The sequence below is a fragment of the Tamandua tetradactyla genome, chromosome 21 (assembly GCF_023851605.1).
Source record: "Tamandua tetradactyla isolate mTamTet1 chromosome 21, mTamTet1.pri, whole genome shotgun sequence".
Classification (NCBI taxonomy): Eukaryota; Metazoa; Chordata; class Mammalia; order Pilosa; family Myrmecophagidae; genus Tamandua; species Tamandua tetradactyla.
This window is the reverse complement of record NC_135347.1, coordinates 27,666,566-27,687,621: the sequence shown is the minus strand read 5'-3', so window position 1 is coordinate 27,687,621 and position 21,056 is coordinate 27,666,566. Positions and strand designations below refer to the sequence as shown.

Sequence of the window (21,056 nt, the reverse complement as noted above, 5' to 3'; positions counted from 1 at the left end):
ATGGCCAGACCCCTTCAGGTCCTGTAGAAAGAAGAAGGGTGGTATTATGTGTATTTAGGAAAGGCTTCCCACGTGGTTTGGATAATCCCCTGATTGAGAAGCACTTCAATATAGCACACAGCTTTGAAATAGAAAAACCTTCTGGATAGTCCAGAGTACAGTGCTTCAAATAATGAATCTGCAAAATGGTATCTCTTGAATAGTAAGATTGCCATCAGAGACTGAACAAGCATCTCATGTATTTGCATTCTAATATTTAGCTGGTCAAACAATTTATGCCAGCTATAAACTAGTAACCACATGACAAAATTGAGATAATTGCCTATATGAAATTAGAAGTACTTGGTATTTCATAAATAATACAATATTACGAACTCTACAAATAAAAACTCATTCTGATAAAATGAAGATCTTAAAAATGTTATAGTTAACATCCTTGTAAACTCTAAATCCAGGATTCATGAAGCTGGCACCTAATTAATAGTGTGTATTGGACTGTACTCTAAAGATAATAATGCTGTTGATTAATTAGGGATATATTTCCCACAGAATTACATTTTCAAACATTCTTTTTGGGATTCTGAGTTTTCTGTCTTTGTTGTCCTATTATAGAAATGGAACATCGATCAGTTAAAAAGGCTGGCATCGAGGTTCAGGAAATCAAAGGTTGGTCAGATTCCTTTTATAACTGTGAAACCCAAGGCTATTTGTATTGAACTGTTTTATGGCTCATGATTGCACTTCAAAAATTATCAGGCTGGAAATATAATACAATCTTGTAAATTATCCATGATTTCTGTTATATACTAAGCCTTTAAACCTGCATGTTGCTACATTTTTTCTGATAGATGGAATAGTGATAATGAACTCAAATTCACTTAGTTCAAGAGATGGAAAGTGATGGAAGATGTAAAAAATCTGTTAACAGTGGGCCAAAGACATTCAGAAAGGAAAAAAAGTCAGTCACTTTTGGGAATATGTTAACCTCAAGCAGACAGAAAACTACCTTGCAATGTACTGGAAAAGTTCTTCCTTTAATGGGATCTAATGTAGAAGAATGAAAAATGTCTTTGGTGTATTTATTGCCCTCGGAGACTAAAAGAGTCAGGTGTTCCTTACGTCCCCATCTTAATACATTCAGCCTCCTAGTATCTACTGAGAATGTTCTATGTGTAAAGCACTATAAGAAGTCCAAGAGAAACAAAACTGTGCCTGACCTTAAGAGATTTTCAAGGAGAGATAAGGCACGTGTGTGTGTGTGTGTGTGTGTGTGTGGACATACATACATACAGACATATACAAATACAAAAATCAGTTTATCGTCACTGGTATATAATATCAAACATAAGGAAATTGTACTTAGCTAAAGATAAGCAACATCTGGGTTCATCTCGAGTTCCAGTTAAATAAATTTCTCCTATCACTAGGTTCAGTTCGTATTTATACATTTTCTATTATCTTCAGGGTTTTGATACATGGTTTATAGTTAAGAACTCAACGATGCATTTCTTATCAGGTACTCCTAATATTTAAATAGCAAATTGTTTCCATTATTGGTTGCTTTATAAATGATTTTCCTATATATTCAGACTCAACCCTAGGCTTACTTGTTTTCCTTTCTCATGAAAGCAGGTGGAAAAAAGATGAAAAGAAACAAGAACCGAGAGAGAGTTTAGGGATTTTATGTAGGCAGATAAGAAAATATAGCCGGCTCAAGGTTGAAAGGGGTAAGATGATATTATAAAATAAATAAATAGCAATTGTTTGCTTTGTAGAATTTCTACCCAGGTGACACTACTGAATGGTACAAGCATGCCACACATGTATTGAAAAGGTCTCCTGATCCCCTAGTATTTTTTTATCATTGCTTTATTGATAGAGCAAACTTATCAATAGAGAGCTATTGATAAGTTCTGTGTGTTCTGGAATAAAGATCTTAGGAAAGATATTGTTGCTAATATAAAATTACTTATGGATTACAAACAATGGACAGTAGGCTATATAAAAATTAACCAGTGTCATCATTTCATGACTCACATGAAAGTTGCTGTTATCCCCATTTTACACGTGAGGACATTGAGGATCGGAATTTCTACCGAGATAGGAATGGTAGAGCTAGCTTTTAAAACCAAATTTTCTTTGGCATCAAATCCTGTGCTCTTAGCCACTCTTACTGTTGTTGAGGAGAAATGGATGCCCCCAATTCATTTATCATAAATTCTTCCATCTGCATGTTGGGAATGATTGTAGTTTACTCTGAAACCTCTGGAATTTCAAAGTGGCTTCAAACCATTTCTGTTCAAATCTGTCAAATATGTCTATAACGAGAATAGTCCAACTGAGCAGACCTCATCCTGGCTGGCCAGTGCAGGATGAGTGAGGGTCTCCAGTAGGCCCTCCTTCTCTCCTTGGTGCATGCCACTGAGTACAACTGGTTGGATTCCCAGCCTTGGAACCGAAGCAGTTCAAATAGTAAATAGTAAATTTTGTTGAAATGTTTTTCTGACAGTCCGGTTTTATACTTAGAGATACCAAAACTCAAATGAAGTTTGTTCTCTTCCTCTTAGAACCTGTATGACTCTCATTAAAACTTTTTTTTTTGGGGGGGGGGGGATATTTTCTTATTACAAAAAAAAGAACATAAATCATGCTGGCTTTCTGAGATCCTGTATTTTATCAGAATCTTGGTGTTTGATATAAACCATATACATGAAAGATAGGGGAAATTCTATCCTAGATTGAATAACTCTTTAGATACTTGTTAATTTTAAATTTCTAAGTTTGGGTGACCTTTGATAGCGCTGATGTGAATGATCATGTAACTGATCAATAATGTCAGAGTTTCATAAACAGTGTTCAAGGGATTTTCAGGGATAAGAAACTTTAAGGTGATAAGAAGCTTAAGAAATGGATTTAAATTTTCAAGTAACATTACTAGGGATGCAATGGATATGCCAATTTTCTCTCGAAGGCGTAACACTTGCCTGTATCTCGCCCCACACCCCCTCCAAAAAAAAAGAAAACAAAGATGCTGAATCAGTTTCAAGAAAATAAAAGAAACTCCCTAATGACATTAGCTTCTTAGGCCTGATAGAGAACAACACATTGTAGGGGAAAGCAAATTTGCATTAAAAAAAAGGAAAAAGTTTGATCTTGTTGGTGCTATAGGTACTTTCTCATGCTCTAAAATGTAACTTGGTCGTATATCGTCTATGACCTTAAGCCTTTAAGTGTCTGTGATGACCTGGGAGATATCCTGTTTTGTAATGTTAATTATGTTCCTCCTTTTCTGTCCCCCTTATTCCAGTTCCTAGCAGTCTCTGGGTTTCTCCCTTTCTGCCAGGAGGAGAGAGATATGCCCATACTTGTAGGTGGGAATGTGTGTGCACTCGTACGGGAGAGCACCTAGACTCATTCTCTAAATGTATTATTTAAAGAAAAAATAATCTACACCTCATTTTTTCAAAATTATGTTTATTTCCAAATATCTTTAGAAATGCTACAAGAGCTTGTGCTCTTGTAAGGTTGAAGTCATTTTTGTCCTAGATGGAATGTATCTGGCATTGTATGTCATAGAGGAGCGTCATGCCAGGTACCTTTATCTTCCAGTCACACCAGGACCTAGCTGATCTTAGACAAGCTCCATCTTTCTTCCATCGGGAATGCTCCAAATTATTGAGGTTATTAATAAAAGAACTTAGGATAAAGTGGATGAGTGGCAAAATTTGGATTATTCCTTACGTTTTTAGTGAAAGTTTTAGAATCTTAAGTAATAACCATGGTGTTAGGGCTCTTTATTCCACCTATGAAACCTCCTAAGAAGAGCAATAACATTGCTTTTTGTGTTTCAGACTGAGAAACTTTTAAATTTTTATCCCCCCTCCTTTAAAATATAGAGAGCATCTTTTAAAATCTAAGCATACTGAAGCTGGCTTCAAAAGTTAGAATGTTCCAGTATTTTTAATAGATGACTCTGAATGCTCCAAAGGGCATGTGGAAATAATGTCTAAAATGTCCTGTGTTTATCTTAGTAAACACATCACCTCATTCTCAGCATACCTTCTATGAATGATAAATTGATACTTTTGTCTTTATCGTTTACTTCATCCGCAGTTCTTCTTTCCGTTTAATGAAGCCCAGTCCTGGTTTCTGCCTTATAAAAGAACTAGAAATGAGCTGGACTTGGTCTTAGGTACAGGTAAATCCATTGACCAGGCCAGCCAATTTCTCTGGGCATACTTGCCCTCAAATAGTAACAAGCTCTTCTGTCCAAGAAATGATTCTTGAATAGTTGTCATCCTACATGATTGGCCTAGTTTTTAAAATCTCACTACCCATTTATGGTTATCTTTTTCTGCTTAAATGTAGAATGAGGTGAAATATAGAACAAGTTGTATATCTTATCTGGAGTAACAGAAAAAGACAAAACAGTCAGTGGTCAGAAAGAGTGAGAATCACACTTTTATTCCACTAGTTTTCTTGTGGCAACGGAGACTTAGAAAGGTAAACTTTGAACCATCATGGTCTGTGGCATCCCTTTCCTTCTCTCCCTCTCAAGTTTCATGAGCTATTCCAGTGGCCAAAAGAAGAGGAAGTGTGGTCTCCTCTTTACCATGGTACAGGGAGGAGACAAACACCATGAATCCTATTTCTACAGACTTAATTTCAAAGATGAGGCCATCTGTAAAACGGTGATAATAATAGTGCCTAATCATATTGCATTGGTTTGATGCATAGAGGAAAGCAATGCCAGACACAGTGCAAGTGTTCAATAGGTGAAATTGAGACTATGAAGTAGGCTGGCTCAGATGTGGAAGCAAAAAGCTGGAACCTGCCACTTGTTTGTAATAATAAATGGTGTCTACGGTGTTTTAAATCATTTGAGAAATGACTTTCTTGGAGAAGTGTCCAGAAACGTATTAAGTCATGTCAATACATATTAAACATTAACTGAAGACTGTCCTAACCATGGTAAGCCACTTCACCTTGCCATTTTGTCAAAATATCCATGGGGCATACATTGCCCTCTGCATCATAGAGCAGAAGGTCACACCAAGACATTGGAGCTCCAGAAGCAGTCTGAGCATTTTGGAAAACATGGTTGTAACTTTTAGCCTGGGAAAATTCTTCTTGGCCTTTGCAATGCTAGGGTTTTCTGTACACACACAAACACAAACACAAACGTACATGCACACACACACACACATACACACAAACGTGCTTTCTGGGACAAAGCACAACCTCATTTTCTAGTCAGCTTTCATTAAGATCCCTGCAATAGCTTATATACTTTTATTACATCAGTTTCCCAAACAGTACTTTAGGCCTGATCTACCTGCTACTTGCTAATATTACAGAAGAATTATATAAGTTATTTTTATCACTAGTGAAAGGATATGCAGTGCATCTGCTTTAAATTTTTTGATTTTTAAAAAATTTTATTTTGGTAACATATAACAGTACAAAATTCCTATTTTAACCACCTCCATGTGTATAATTCAGTGATATTAGTTACATCCAAAATACTGTGCTATTATCACCGCCATCCATTACCAAAACTTTTTTTTAATAGCTTTTTTTTTAATTAAAGAAGTTGTATAGGACATTTTGCTAGGGACTATAGCAAAGAACATGAAAAGAATACAGTTCCTTTCTCCATTTTGTAATCCTAGAATTGATGCATGTAGGTGTGCATGTGAAATATGCAATGTAACAGTAATTCATTGGACATGAAAGAGATTCATAAAGAAAAGATATAAGGAAACAAAAACACTTATTAAGCACCTTCTTTATGGCAGAAATTTATATCCAACCATTTTATGAAAGAGGTATTATTATCACAGTTTTATAGATGACATCACTAAGACCCAAATGATTTAAGTAACTTGCCCAAAGTTGCACGTTTATTATTGTAGGAGAACTGAGGGTTGAGCCCAGGTTTAATTGATTCCATTATGCATGCCAGTTCTGTCCCCTGTGCCATGCTATGCATTAATTTTAACTTTGGGATAAATACAACAGGAAATATATTGTGTAGAATTGTAGCTAAAGAGGGAGTTAAAGGTGGAACCAGGGAAAATCAACCTGTAGGTGAAAAGCCATTCAATGGAAATTACTAATTTGGTAATTTGGTAGGTTGGCAGTTTCAGATATTGAAACATGAACCCCATGAGCGTTAGACTCAACAAATTCTTTAGAAACAGTTGGTGATTTGGCTGGGTAGAGTTGGTTGGGTGGGAACTGGGATCTTTGAGTCAGTTGAATATTGTGAACTCTTCTTTCTCTGAAGAAGCCGAGGCAGTTGTTGAAACCAAAATGGAGAACAAACCCACCTCCTCAGAATTGCAGAAGATGCAAGAGAAACAGAAACTGATCAAAGAGCCGGGCTCGGGAGTGTCCGTTGTTCTCATTACAACCCTTCTGGTTATCCCTGTGGTTGTCCTGCTGGCCATTGCCATATTTATTCGGTGGAAAAAATCAAGGGCCTTTGGAGGCAAGTAAAATGAGCCTTGAACTTGAAGCGTGCCTGTGAGTGTACTGCCTGATTACTCTCAGGAGTTTTGTTATGATTTTTTTTTCAGTGTCTTTTTTTGCTTTTTGCAATGCTCTCTTTTTTGACGTTATTGTCTTTGTTACAAGTATTGTCTTTAGATAATTTCACAATAGAAAATAGAGCCAGACCCTTTGAAATTAGGATGGGTAGTTTAAAACATAACTTTTCATATGGCCTTTTAGCAACTGGCACAAGCCCAATTAATGTCAACATGTGATATTGTGGGGATAAACAGAGTTGGTAAAAGTTAGCTAAGAGGGTTGGGGATGAGAAGGAGATTCCCAATGTTAGGAATGGGCCTGTTCCTTAAAGTATCTGGGCCAGTTATTTGGGGGGTTTATTATTTTTTCCACCAACCTGAGTCCTGGCTCTAGCTCTTACTTCATGACCTTGGGCAAGTTACTTAATCTCTCTAAACCATCATCTTTCCTCATCTCTAAAATGAGGATAAAATGCTTGCCTCACAATGCATGTGAGAATTAAATGAAATGATGAATATAAAGCATTTATCACAGTACCTGGCATCTAGTAAGTGCTCAATTAATACTATCAATGATTATGATCAGTAATAATTGCTAATAAAAGTAATAAGAAGTCATAAAACATAGCTATCCATGCCATCAGCCCACCCTAACTGAACAAAGCAGGGTCTGATACAGGAGGCAATATTTTATAAAATCATTAGCCCATCACAGGACCCGGGAGCTGAGTTTCTTTCAGGACATCCAAATAAATAAATAAGCAGATAATCTGACCAACAGTTCTCACCTCTCATAGCAGTCCCCTTTGGCTGTGTCCTTGGGTCCTCAGGCAAGAGTTTATATTTGCATCCTGGGTGGAATCCATGGTTCAGGGTGGAAGGCAGTGTTTGAACAGAAAACATCTGATCCTATTTCAAGCCAAGGCGGCCGTGGCAAAGGTCCCGTGCCCATGGCAAAGCCGTGACAACAGAAAAGGACATGGAAACAATAACCAAAGGATCCAATTTAATAAATGGTGAAAGAGAATCTTTCCTGGACTTTCTTTTGCTTTTGCTACGCAGTCAATAAAACTCTGCAAAAGTGCAGCTAACTCTTCCCCAAAAGGATTTCTAATTAAACCTTTGTTATGGGTTTAGAGCTGTGGCAAGGAGGGACGGAGATAAATAGAACGTAGTTGTGGTCTTCAGTGAGTTGGATATGAACTTCAAAAGAGCGAAAATCGCCTATGTCTTGCCGCCTATGTATCCCCAAGAGCAAATAACAGTTCTTGGGATCAGGGGTTCAGTAAATATTTGTTGAAAGGGCGAATGAATAAATAAATGGCGCTCACAGAATAGGTGATACATAAGAGAGGGATGGCACATGAAAGTTATAATAGAGTGTGGTAAGTGCAGTGATAGAGAAATACTCAGAGTGTTATAGGGGAACACGTGGGGTGTGGGTGGCAGGTGGCAGGAATGGAGGAATCAACCCAAACTGGAAGACGAAGTAGCTTGGAGAGAGATTCAAGGAGGTTTGGTCTCACCCATTTGCTACTATTAAGCGCATGTGCTATGGCAACTTGATTCAGAAAGCTGAGTTTATAGAAGTGTGTTGAGAAAGTAGAGACCCAGGTTGAACCATGTGAAATTGCCATTATCCAATCATCTCTTTATTTAGGAAAAAATTGTGCTTTTTATATGGTTCTGCCTAATATGTTTAATTTTAAAAATAAATAAGCATCTCACCTTTTTCCAGCATTCTTTCTTAATAGATCTTTTCCTATTCTGAGGTTTCTAGAATCCCTCATGAAGGACCCATCCCTTTGTTCAGTACACCATTACTGTGTTTCAGCTTCACATCAGACATTGTGCTGGGCACGGGGGACACAAAACTGACTAAGGCATGTCCCCTGTCGTTGTGCAACTTACAGTCCCTGTTGGCTTTCTTGCAATCCTAACAGATTCTCCTTCCCTATCCTGCGTATTTCTCCCTCCTCCACTCTTTTAGCTTTCCTGTCTTCTGTTACCTTTCTCCATGCGGCTGCCTCTACTCCTTCTTAGAGGCAATCTAGGAAACCCCGAGCCTGGCTTCTCAGACTCTAGTCCTTAAGGGAGTGATGAAAGGGAAAGGAGGACAGGGAGACATGAAAAAGGCCTAGAGAGTCTGTTCTTCATGGAAGAACCTTATATGCTTGGAAAATACCCAGGGTTCCAACAACCTTTGCCTTCACTTTTATCGTACTTAAAGGGAAAATGATATATGTGGATCCAAAGCTCTCTATAGCAGAACATGGACCTTTCTTAATAAAAAGAACAAACCCTAAGACAAATATCCCTAAATTGTAAAAGCCAGGGTCCAAGTTTTTACAAATTATTGAAAACTTAACTCTATCTTAATGAAAGTAACCAATATTAATTGAGCATCGACTGTCTATATACAGGCAGTCTTCTAAACACATCAAATACTGTGTCCCATCTAAGCCTCACAGAGTGGTAGACATGGTCGGTGGCTCAGCAGGCAAGAATGCTCGCCTGCCATGCCAGAGGACCCGGGTTAGATTCCCAGTGCCTGCCCATGTTAAAAAAAAAAAAAAGATACGTATATATATATATATATATATATATATAGACAACAGCCAGGCCTTGTTAATCATTTATGAGTTCCTGGTTTTGTGTTTAAAGTTGATCTCATGGATTGAGGACTCATTTTACAATGTGCCGTCTCTTTTTAGCAGATTCTGAACACAAACTCGAGGCAAGTTCAGGAAGAGTACTGGGAAGACTTAGAGGTATGCCTGTAAACTTAGAATTCTTTAACTTCAAGTTTGGTTCAAAGTGAATAAACTCATATCTTTTAAAAACAAGGAGATATTTCATTTTTGCCTCTGAAAATTAAGCTCCGTGTTGCAGCATAGGATTTCCCCAGCATTCAACCCAGAATGCAAACTATAAACTAAATCAAAGTGTGTGATTCCGACAGCAAATTTCCATGGTCTGTTTTTTTTTTTCTTCTTCTTTTTCCAGTTTTCCATTCTAAATCATCTCATTCTCTCTGCCTTCCTTTTGTCTGGCTTTATTTGTCTTCAGTAAATTTTCTGTCATTCCTGTTGGCATGTTAGTGCTTGTCTTAGGGAAGATGACCTTTTCAGAAAATCATTGAAATGAAAAGCTGCTCAAGGGATGCCAGTTTCAGACAGCCTGGAAAAAGCAGGAGGAGAAAAGTAAATCTGAAATATTCCTGCAGAAACACATAGGTCTGGGGAGCTTCAGTGTTCTGTTTGTTTGTTTGTCTTTTTGTTTATTTTAATAAGTCTGTGGAGTAGCGGCCTATCTGTTGGATAAGTCTGTATGTCTCTTTCACACACACACACACACACACACACACACACACACACATGCATACACACACAGATGTTCAGAGCATTAGCTGTCAAGAGTGTATTTTGAAGTTTTTGCCTATTTGCACGGTTTTGTACACAACTTTTGTAATGATTACACAAACCACAGATATAGTGAAACTTTTCTTTGTCTTCAACCAGAAGAAATGTGTTGTATAACATTTAGGAGATATTTTGTTATATAGCCAGTATGTCACACATACACATATATGCTATACGTACATCCATACATATATATACATTATACACATATATGTCCTTTCCAATTCTCCAACTGCTAATCATGTTTGCCATTTAAGAATTGACAAGGAAACTAATTATCATGTGTACAAACTTTACCTCAATTCTGTGTTTTTGCTTGCTCTCTTCAGGAAAGGGAAGTGGAGGCTTAAACCTCGGAAACTTCTTTGCAAGCCGTAAGGGCTACAGTCGGAAAGGGTTTGACCGCCTTAGCACCGAGGGGAGTGACCAAGAGAAAGATGAAGATGATGGAAGTGAGTCAGAAGAGGAATATTCTGCCCCGATGCCCCCACCAGCACCATCCTCCTGAAAACCAGGCTTTGATTGAGGTTGAACGAGATATACCAAGAATGCCAGATTCCTCTCCCTTTAGCACGTTGAAAGTTTTGTGTATTTAATTGTAACTGTACCGGTCTGTGTGGGACTGTACACATTTTATTTACTCCCTCCTGGTTTAGTTGGCTTCTTTTTCTAGTTGAGACATTTCCAAGAAGTTCATAGCAGTGCCATTGTTGTTATATGAACATAGCATAGAAAAGCAGTCCTATTCTTCCATCACAGTACTAATTTAAACGATGGAATGTTTGCCCATTTACATTTTTGAGACTTTTCTGTGGATGTAAATAACCCCATTCTCTGCTTGAACACAGTATTTTCCCACTAGCACTTCCATTGCCAATGTCTTTCTTTGGTGCCTTTCCTGTTCTCCATTCTCAGCCAGTGGCAGTAAAGAGAAACTTTGTGCTACGTGATGACAAAGCTGCTAAATCTCCTTCTATTTTTTTAAAATCACTGACATTATATTGCAATGAGGGAAAGACAAAAAGTATTTAATTTTTTTTTTTATTTTTCTCCTTCAGTTGGTGTGTTTCTGGGATGTCTTATTTTTAGATGGTTACACTGTTAGAACACTATTTTCAGAATCTGAATGTAATTTGTGTAATAAAGTGTTTTCAGAGCATTAGCTGTCAGAGTGTATTTTGCAGTTTTTGCCTATTTGCGGGGTTTTGTATACAACTTTTGTAATGATTACACAAACCACGGATATAGTGAAACTTCTTCTTGTCTTCATCCAGAAGAAATGTGTTGTATAAAATTTAGAAAATATTTTGTTATATAGTCAGTATAAACTGAAAATCAGATGAAGAATTTACCTACATGTGTAAAACCAGGCCCTCTTAAAATTTAAAGAGGGTTCTTTCCTGTATTTCCATCAGAGGGTAAAAAAAATACCTGAATAAACGGTGATAATAGCTAAGAGGAAACCTGTGTCTCAAAATCACATATGCAAATGAATCCATCAGTGTAGGCTACTATTCATACTATTCTTTGTCAAGAATAATTTCACTGAAATACCAATATATTTATGGGACTATTCATCTCTTTCAGTGACTATAAATTACATTTAAAACATCTTTTTTCATCATCTTTTGATGCAATTTAGTAAACACCTGATAATTTTCCTTTTTATAATAATAACCCTCGAGAACCCTGACTTCAAAAGGCTTGTTTGCAATTCAGACATCATCCTTATTAGTATTTGGGATATTAGAGATTTAATTAATCACTAAAACAAAGCAAGGTATTTTGCAAAAATTAAACATTAGACTATCTTCCAGCTATGTCATTCTTTTAAAAATCTAACTTAACCTAGATTTTTTTTCCCCTTGATTGAAAGATTTCTTCACTTCCTATATCTTGACCTCACTTTCTTATTAAAACTTAATTTGGACATCCTACCCAAGTAGAAACTTCATGTTTTTTTTATTTCTTGTCTTCTTTGTTCTCAAATACAGAATATGTTTTTCCTCTCTCTGATTCCTTTATCCTCCTTTCACTACCTCAGTGGTAAATATGTCAAGGTAGAGTCATAACAACACTACATGGATGTGTCTATGTGCTCACTGTATCTTATATATTTTTATGTCAACACCAGAATTAGTGTCTAGTGCCCAAGGCATATGTTTTATAGGTTGGCTTTGATGCTATTCAGGTTTTCTTACATTGAGGAATTTAGTTGACTAACAACAACCGCCCTTTGTGGTGCAATATTTGACCAGTGGCTTCATTAACTATGTTTTTTTAATGGTAGGTACACCTCATCTTTTTCCTGAACAGTTTTACAGTAACTTGATGAATGTAAAATATAAATAAAATGATAAATTATAAGGCAGAGAGAAAGAAAAGGGGAAAGCAAGGATAATAAAGGGAAAATTGAGACAGGAATAATCCTTATTATACTTGCTCATGGAGAACAAATTCGGCTCCAGACTTCCTAAAGTTCATTAAAGAAAACTTGATTAGTCACATAATTCATGTTCAATACTTTATTCAACATTTAATATTCATACTATTAAGACCAGGAATAATTTGCTCCCAGGTATTATTCTGAAAGTTCACACTCTGTCATGTAATTAAAGTCTTCAACTATATAAACAATTTGCAGGTCTGTTTCTTACACATGTCCTTTAACATAAGCACCCGCATTATAAAAAGTGAAATTCAGGAAGAGAAGATTTCTGGGGTCTTTCAGACCTGCCCTAGTATACCACACTTATTTGACTAAACTGGCTAATTAAAGATGATAGATTAGAAATGAATGACCTTCTTTGCCTTCAGGCAATCTCTTCACTGATTGTTGTCCTTCACTGACCTTTATTTATTGAGTCAGTTTGAATTTGCACTGCCTGGGAGGTGCCCAGAGGAGTGGTTCCCAACTTTCCCAAATCTGGCTTCACAATAGAGTCACCTGGAGAATTTAAGAAAAAAACGCAGTTGGCCATTTCCTACAGAGACTTTGATTTAGTTGGCCTACAGTGGGATACAGGTATCCATTGTGTTTCAAAATTTCCCAAAGCGACTCTAATGTACAGCTAGTATTTGAAAACTACTGTCTTTGAGAATTGGTATTCTACCTTCCCAATTACTACAAATAGATACGCTAATTTATTTTTATTTTTATTTTTGAGCCACATCTAAAGACAAAAATCAACAATTAAGTGTGTTTTCCCATATCATGATTTAATTAAGGGGCATATTCATTCTAGAGGATATGTTGAGGATGATAAATTTAACTTCCCCTCACAGTCTTAAAAATTATGAAACACCAAATCACATAAAAGTCAATCATACATTTGAATTATAGGTATGAAACAAGGAAATAAGTGTATTTTCTGTGTTCCACTTAAGTGTGCACTGTACCACCACACAGAAGGGACTTACCAATGAAGACCTGATGATAAAGTGCTAAAGTTCAGATACACTAAGATGGATTATGAAATAGGAGCTTATAAAAGGAAGCTTGACAATAGAAGGGAAGGCCTTCTTCATTTCTGAATGAAAGTACATTGCATCACACATATTCCCTTATATAAGCCAATAACTTTTGAGGATGCTCTCCTTATTTCCTGTTATATCATCCTCCACACCTTTAAAAAAATGTCATCTGGGAAACTGAGAGGTAAATTGGGTCCTTTTTGATTCTGGTTCCACCACCTTCCTTTGCTGGACCACGCTAAGGGTCAAAAGCTTTTCCTCTTAAGACCTCAAAACTCATAGTTTCACCATCCTTTCCTTCCCACAAACTGGGCTGGCTCTCTGCCATCTGTACCCGTTACTAAGGGAGATTGCCTGGTGATTCCTAATATCCCAACTCCACCTAGCCAGAGAGAACTTTGTTCCATGATTCAAAGGTGATTTCTGATACCTATTCAGGAAACATTTCTGAAGGTATAACAAGCCAGAGTATTAGAAAATCTGGGGACACAGTGGTGAAAGGCAGTATCCTATCTCTACTGGGATCTACATTTGAAAGGAGTTTACATTTCTTTTATTTTTTCTCTCTCACTTATTCAAGAAGACAAAAAACATAAATGTAGTCCTTGATTGGATACCCCATTAAATATACTCATAAATAAAGAAATTGGGACCCAAAGGAAGGAATTGAGTACTTATACTAATATCAGTACCTCTTTGGTTGATTTAATTTCTGGTACTTGGATTTACTGTGCATTTCCTCTTAAATGTAGTCTTTTCTGTAAGTCACAGGATTCACAGAAATCTTTAAGAATTTCAAATTTCTAAAGCCCTGTTCGGCTTTCTTTGGTCTCTGAAATGAAGAGATCCTTTCTTAAGGATTAAGAAAAATTAAATAGATTGAAATACAAATTGCAAAATTAAATAGACTGAAAGGCAAATGATATGTTCAACAGCCATTGATTGAGCTTCATTATATGCAAAATACAAAGATGAAAATGTCATAATTCTTGCTGTCAAGGGTTTGTAATCAAGTAAAAGAGAAGTAAAATAAGCAATTAAAAATTGCAGTATAAGGTCTGAGGATCACATGCAAAGCACTATCAAACTTCTGGTTGAAGAGCACTGAGTCTTCATAAGAAGCAGATATTTTAGTAAAGGAGAGGAAGAATAAAGGAAAATGCTGGTTACATTAAGGGATTCGCAACAGGGCTAGATTCTTTAGAGCTCAGGGTCAGTTTGGGGAGAAGTGGTAGACAAGTGGGAAAGTCAGGTTGGTGCAACTTGAACAACTTCAAAATCATAAAGAATTTGGATTTGACTATATTGGATGTGCTTGATTTTATATTTATTAAAATACTGAGGTCTGTAGGAAAAGTTCAAAAAAAGCAAATTAGACTTCCGATAAGACAAAAAAATTAGTCTACATTCTTGGGAAACATATATATGGAATAAAGCTGTTCTATCGGATATATGATTTACAAATATGTTCTCCCTTGTATGTAGATTCTCTTCTTGTTCTGTCAACAGTGTTTTTCAAAGGGAAGATTTTAATTTGATGAAGTTCAACTTTATATTTCCCAGTAGTCACAGGGTTTACAGAAACCTTTAAAAAGTTCACAAAGGCTCTAAATTTTCTGCTTCTACCAGGAGAAGAGACGGGAACACCATTGAGATTTCTGTTCCCAGAGGCAATCGTTTGCTTACTTTCTCAGCTGCATTTCCCTCCACTTTCCCCACCAGTCTCACTCCAGAAGCTGTGATCAACTTCTTTCTCAAATGGCCATACGCTAATGCCCTCTAGACACTTACTTCTCCAGCTGTTAAAACAGACTTGCCCTATCAAAGCTCTTATCTCACTGGGTTATGACTGTTTTATAAGAAAGGGAAAGAGAGAAATTTATTGATTCATTGGCTCACAAAAATTCCGGGCTAGAGCTGGATCTAGGGCCACAAAGGATGAAATAAGAGAGCTCTCTCTCCTTCTCTCTCTCTCTCTCTCTCTCTCTCTCTCTCTCTCTCTCTCTCTCTCTCTCTCTCTCCACCCCCACCCCCCTTGTTCCACTGCTCTGTTTCTCTCTCTGTTGGCTTCATGCTCTAGCCTGTCCTTTCTATGAAATATGAAGGATGTCTTTGATAGATAACAATGAAAAATTTAAGGAGAGAGAATCTCATACTCTCCCCATATCTATATTAGCCCCCCAAAAGGATTCAGAAATACAGAATACTCAGTGCTTTTTCATAAATTACTACAGATTTGCAAATATTTATCCACCAGCCCTTCATCTTGAGCTAATCCTTAGCAGAGACAAAGGAATTATTTTTCGACCACTGAAGCCCAGACGAGAAGCTTGGATGGAAACAGCTTCCTCTGAGGCCAAAGGCTCCACAGGGAAAGTGCCAGACACCTGAACAAAATCAAGACTAATTAAGTTAGGGAGGATAAAGTGAAATGGTTGTTGGGTAGGAAACCAAGAATTCAAGAACATGGTTGCCGTTCATGTTCGGGGAATAAAGTTCATTTATAGCTAGGTACTTGCTATTGAGTTCCCTGACCTCAAATGGCTCGCAGTCTAAAGGGAAGAACAAGGATAAATTCATAGCTGTGGTGGGAGCTCAGCAATGGAAATAGGGACAGGTACCTGATACAGTGGAGTGAGGGAGTATAGAAGGCACGTGTTAATGTTCAGGAGACATTTATTAGAAAAACATTAAAATAGAAGTTGTTAGTAGCTGTTCATATGGGAAAAATCTTTTGGACAGTTTCTAGTAGTTAATTAGCTTTAATTACACTAGAGCCTCTCTAAAAATCAAATATTGCATAGTTTTCTAATATGTAGTTGATTGGCTTCCAATAAGAATATATTACTGCATAACAAGAATCTAAAAAGAGCTGCAAAGAACAAAGACTCCAGGCGATAGATGAAAGTATGTTCTGGAAACAAAAGCTGCAAAATAGCTGTTGCATCTGTCCCAAAGTTACTGGGCTAATCACAAAGATCTGAATTCTAAACTACAGTTCACAGAATATTTTCGTGTCATTTTCACATCTGTATAAAGATGTAAATATGTAAATATTTAAACTCTTCATCATGTTTTTTTCCTCACAATACATCCCTTTTCATATTATATTCTGTTCGTTATTTAGAAAGACTAGAATAGGTAGGTAGATTTATAAATGATTGATACACTGACAGTCATAGCAGGAAGGAATGGAAGAAGGATGGAAAGAGAGAGGAAGAAGTTAACCACATTCCCAGATTTGTCACAAAAGCTTCAGGATGATTACTTCAGTGCAGTGAATCACTGACATCTGGTGGTAAAACTCGGTCAGTAAAACCTTCACGTAAAAAGATTGTGCACTCCTAAAACAGGTGCTGTTAAGTGAATGATGGCTGTGTCTTCAAAAAGAATAATTTAAAAGGTTGCGAGCCGTCCAGTGTGATGTCTGCATCATGCCAACCACAGCAGCATTTGAAAATATCTGGAATGTCAGGCGCCACGTGGATACTGACAGCATTTCATACCCTTTTCACCAATATCACTACTAACACTGAGAAGAATATGATTAAATTGTGATGGGTTTGGGTACTGGAAACAGGAGGAGTATTTTTAAAACCCAGTCACTGTCAAAGAGGGTAAACAATGATCTATTACTGTATAGTCCCCTGACTAATCAGACTCCCTGCTAAATTTATGTTGACCCTTGTGGATTGTCTCTTGATTAAACTACTAAGTCAATCCATTAGTTGAGAATATTCACTGAGGGCCAATTCTATGCTGAGCTCCATGTAAGTTTTGTACATAATTATAAGTAGGACATGGTTCTAGTCCTTAATTTTTTTTAAACCAAACTATATATTTACTGTTTACATTAGTAAAGGATAACAAATGATGTACAAATTGGTGCATAAACACAACAGAGCCACCAAAATGTCCCACCCTAACCTATACAGCAAAATGCCATGTAAATGAGGGCATTTGCAGCAAAATTTCAAGCAGGCGAGAGATGATCGGTGGGGGACAATAAAAAAGGCAAAGCATGGCTGTCAGGCAGCAATGGATCCTGACTGAAGGACAACAGGCAGAACTATGGAAATGTTAATTGGCATAGATCCCATAATATTTCACAGAACCAAAATCACCGTACCAACACATAAACTCAATACATGTTTGGAAAGCAGCAGAGCAAAGGTCCATGAGATCCGGGGGAGTAAGACGAAGCTATCTTTCCACAGGTCTCATTTTTAACCACACTTTGAATAGCTCTTTTACACAATCACATAACTGCAAAGTCAGCCATATTTAATGTTACATTTTTATATAAGACCATACTTACTCATCAGAAGCAAATACTAGAAAGAATCTGAGGCCACAGTATAACTACCAAATGAGAACTGTGGTAATTATTTTCTTCCATATTAAAAAAAGGTGGGGGGTATGCGGGGGTATGCAGTGCAACAGTGGCTCAGTGGCAGAATTCTTGCCTGCCATGCCGGAGACCCAGGTTTGATTCCCGGAGCCTACCCATGGCAAAAAAAAAAAAAGGTGGGGGGGAGCCAAATTAGCCATGCCAGTTGTTGCCCAGCTCACCTCGGTGGTAGGAATCCTGGGCCTCAAAATCCACAGTTCTCAAGGAGTAGAGGATGCTCAGCACCATGTTTCCTTCTTTTATTTTTTAAGAAGCAATATTCCCTTCAACTTTACCATATTCTGGCAAAACTTACATTTGCAGAATTTAGCATTTTAATAACAATTAGCAAGTCACATTTTGCTTTTCATTCCCATCAAGCCCTAAAACTTGTCCAACAGAACCCCCACCCCCACCCCCACTGCAGTGGACCTGAGTGGGCCAAATGATTAGAAAAAGCAGTGCAGGAGGTGGTATGGGGATGCAGAGAGGGGAGGACTCACAGCGCCTGGGAATAAGATCTCTATTCACAACCTCAAAGTGGACATTCAGGTCACATGTTTGAGGGGAAAATGTAAGAGGAGTAAAAAACAAAAATAAAAATAAAATGCTCATAAAACCTGGCAATTACCTAAACAAAGATAACAATTCCTTGCAGGTTAATCCCTGCGGATATAGTTTTTTGTTGTTGTTGTTGTTTTGCATGGGCAGGTTCCAAGACTTGAACCTGCTCTCCGGCATGGCAGGCGAGAATTCTGCCACTGAGCCACCATTGCACTGCCCCAGATACAGTTTTGAATTGCACTCACAGTGCATCAGAGAGAGAGGAAAACAATTTGGGTGAGTATGCCGGTTTGAAGCTATTACGTACCCCAGAAAAGTATGCCCTTTAATCCTTCTTCAACATTGCTGGGTGGGACTTTTCTGACTGTTTCCATGGAGATATGACCCACCCAATCGTGGATGGTAACTTTTGATTATATGGTTTCCATGGAGATGAGTCCCCATCCATTCAAGGTGGGGTTGCTTACTGGAGCCCTTTAAGAGGGAACCATTTTGGAAAAAGTTTTAGATCCACCTGAACCAATAGAGCCCACAGAGCCAGAGACCTTCAGAGTAGAAGGAAAACATCCCAAGAAACTCTTATGAAATGAGGAGAGAAAACTAGCAGATGTTGCCATGTACCTTTCCAGCTGAGAGAGAAACCCTAAACATCATCAGCCTTCTTGAACCAAAGTATATTTTCCTGGATGCCTTAAAAAAAAAAAAAAATCTTTTTTCCTGGATGACATTTTCATAGTCTTGCCTCAATTTGGACATTTGGCCTTAGAACTGTAAACTTGCAACTTAATAAATTCTCTCTTTTTAAAGCCATTCCAGTTCTGGTATATTGCATTCTGACAGCTTTCAAACTAGAACAGTGAGTCTCCTCGAGTTTCTGTAGACTTCTTTGTGATTGACATGTTCAGGTATTTACCATTTAAGAGCAAATTCAAGGACAGATGAAACAGTGTAGCAGTGGTGCTTCTAGATGCCATTTCCCCAGAGGGCCAGGGCCTCCCACACTGCCCCTGTCTGCTGCTGGAACATGTTAATGGTGTCTTCATTCTCCATCTCCAGCTGTGCTGGGGTAGCTGATCATGTCTGGGGTTTCTCTGTCACGTGGGAAGGCACATGGCAATGTCTGCTAGCCTCCTCTCCTGGCTTCTGGGTTCAAATGGCTCTCTCCGCTACTTCTGTATCTCCAAACGTCTGTGTCTTGCTTTCATCTCTCTGCTCTCTGTGTTGGCTCAGGGCTCTATGTTTTCTTGCTTTTTATTCTCTTCATACAGGGCCCCAGTAAAAAGATTAACACCCACCTTGAATGGAAGGGGTCACATCTCTCTAATCAAAAGTATCCACCTGCAATTGGGTGGGTTGTATCTGCATGGAAACAACCTAATTAAAATATCCTACCCACAAAGTCTGCCCCCACAAAGTTAGCAGGACATATTTTGGGGTACAAAACAGTTTCAAACCTGAATCTAATTTGTCTCACTGACATACCCTGTCTCTCCAGTGTGACTTCATCAGCTTGCTTAGCAGAGTGTGCCTCTTGATTTAGAGCTGGACAACCGACCCATCCTGCCTGGCACTTTCAGATTGATGTGGTTGAACTTTACTTCCTCTTTGGGCTTTTCTCCTCCAGCAAGGCTGTGGGTGGTAGTGGCTGGAAGGCAGGAGTAGCTCATAGCTGGCAAGTCACCTCTAATGCTTAAAATTTTACAGAAATGTCTAACAAATAAGAAACAATTAGAGAACCCTAAAAAAACAGTTTGTGTTATGCAGTGCAGAGAATAATTGCACAAGTTTGCTCAGAAAACGAATATCTATGAAGACTGGAGTTTGGTCAGATTTTCAAAGTTAATGAGATTTGAACTGAGCTTCTAAAAACAAGTAGGTTAGAATGTGAAAGGGTAGAAAGGATATGGAAGAAATTTCAGATGAGAGTAAGATGAGTGAAGGCCAGAGAAATAATGAATAGTGAATCCACGGAATGGTGATAAAGGGGTAGGATGGAAAATAGTGGAACACTATTTGGTAGGTTCAGAACACAGGGAACTTTAAGAGATTGGTATTTGATGTGGTAGAAAATTGGGAATCAGAAAATTATCATTGGGTAATGTCATAATAAAAGTAAAGATTAAGGAAATGAATGTGGCAGTGGAGAGGTGGCTCAATTAGAAAGGGTATGGAGAGACTGAAGTCAGGAAGGTCTCCGAGTAAGTTTGGGAGTAAAATGATCTGGGAGGGTGGTGGTTGCTTTGAATAGGAAGGATGGCTATATTTCATAAATCTTCAGAGATTTTGAGATTGTTTGGATGTTGGGGAATGTACAAGAGAATGGAGTCAAAGATGACTCCAAACCATTGCCATGACAGCTGATGATGGCAGACTAGCATGTGTTCAGTTAGAGCTATTAGAACTCAGGACTTAATGCCAGATGAGTGGGTAATTAACCAGGAATTCTGAATTGGGAATTATCAACACAGGAATGATAGTTGAAGTTAAAATATTGCTAAACCTTCTAAGTTCTTCTGACTTGTAGGGCTGACATTGAAAAAAAAAGGGCCTACAAAAATGCAAGGGGATTGAGCACAACCAAAGCAAAATGTTTTCAAAGAGTCTTGTGTCCTATAGAACCAATATCTGAGGTCCGTAAAGGAAGCATGGAAAACTGAAGGTGGAATAGGAAGG

At 37.8% G+C, this 21,056-nt stretch overlaps 1 protein-coding gene across 16 annotated transcripts in view; it reads left to right on the top strand.

The window, feature by feature from the left end:
* Positions 1-11,117, top strand: part of PAM (peptidylglycine alpha-amidating monooxygenase) — a 169,309-nt gene extending 158,192 nt beyond the window's left edge. For 2 of the 16 annotated variants that reach the window (XM_077139061.1, XM_077139052.1), the window contains 4 exons: positions 613-666; positions 6,293-6,493; positions 9,251-9,304; positions 10,285-11,117. In XM_077139061.1, the coding sequence (XP_076995176.1) occupies positions 613-666; positions 6,293-6,493; positions 9,251-9,304; positions 10,285-10,463 (488 nt within the window). In that variant the 3' untranslated portion in view covers positions 10,464-11,117. Of the gene's footprint in view, positions 1-612; positions 667-6,289; positions 6,494-9,247; positions 9,305-10,284 lie in introns of all 16 variants that reach the window. The other 14 variants (XM_077139059.1, XM_077139051.1, XM_077139058.1 and 11 more) reach the window with 7 other exon arrangements.
* The last annotated feature ends 9,939 nt before the right edge of the window (positions 11,118-21,056 follow it).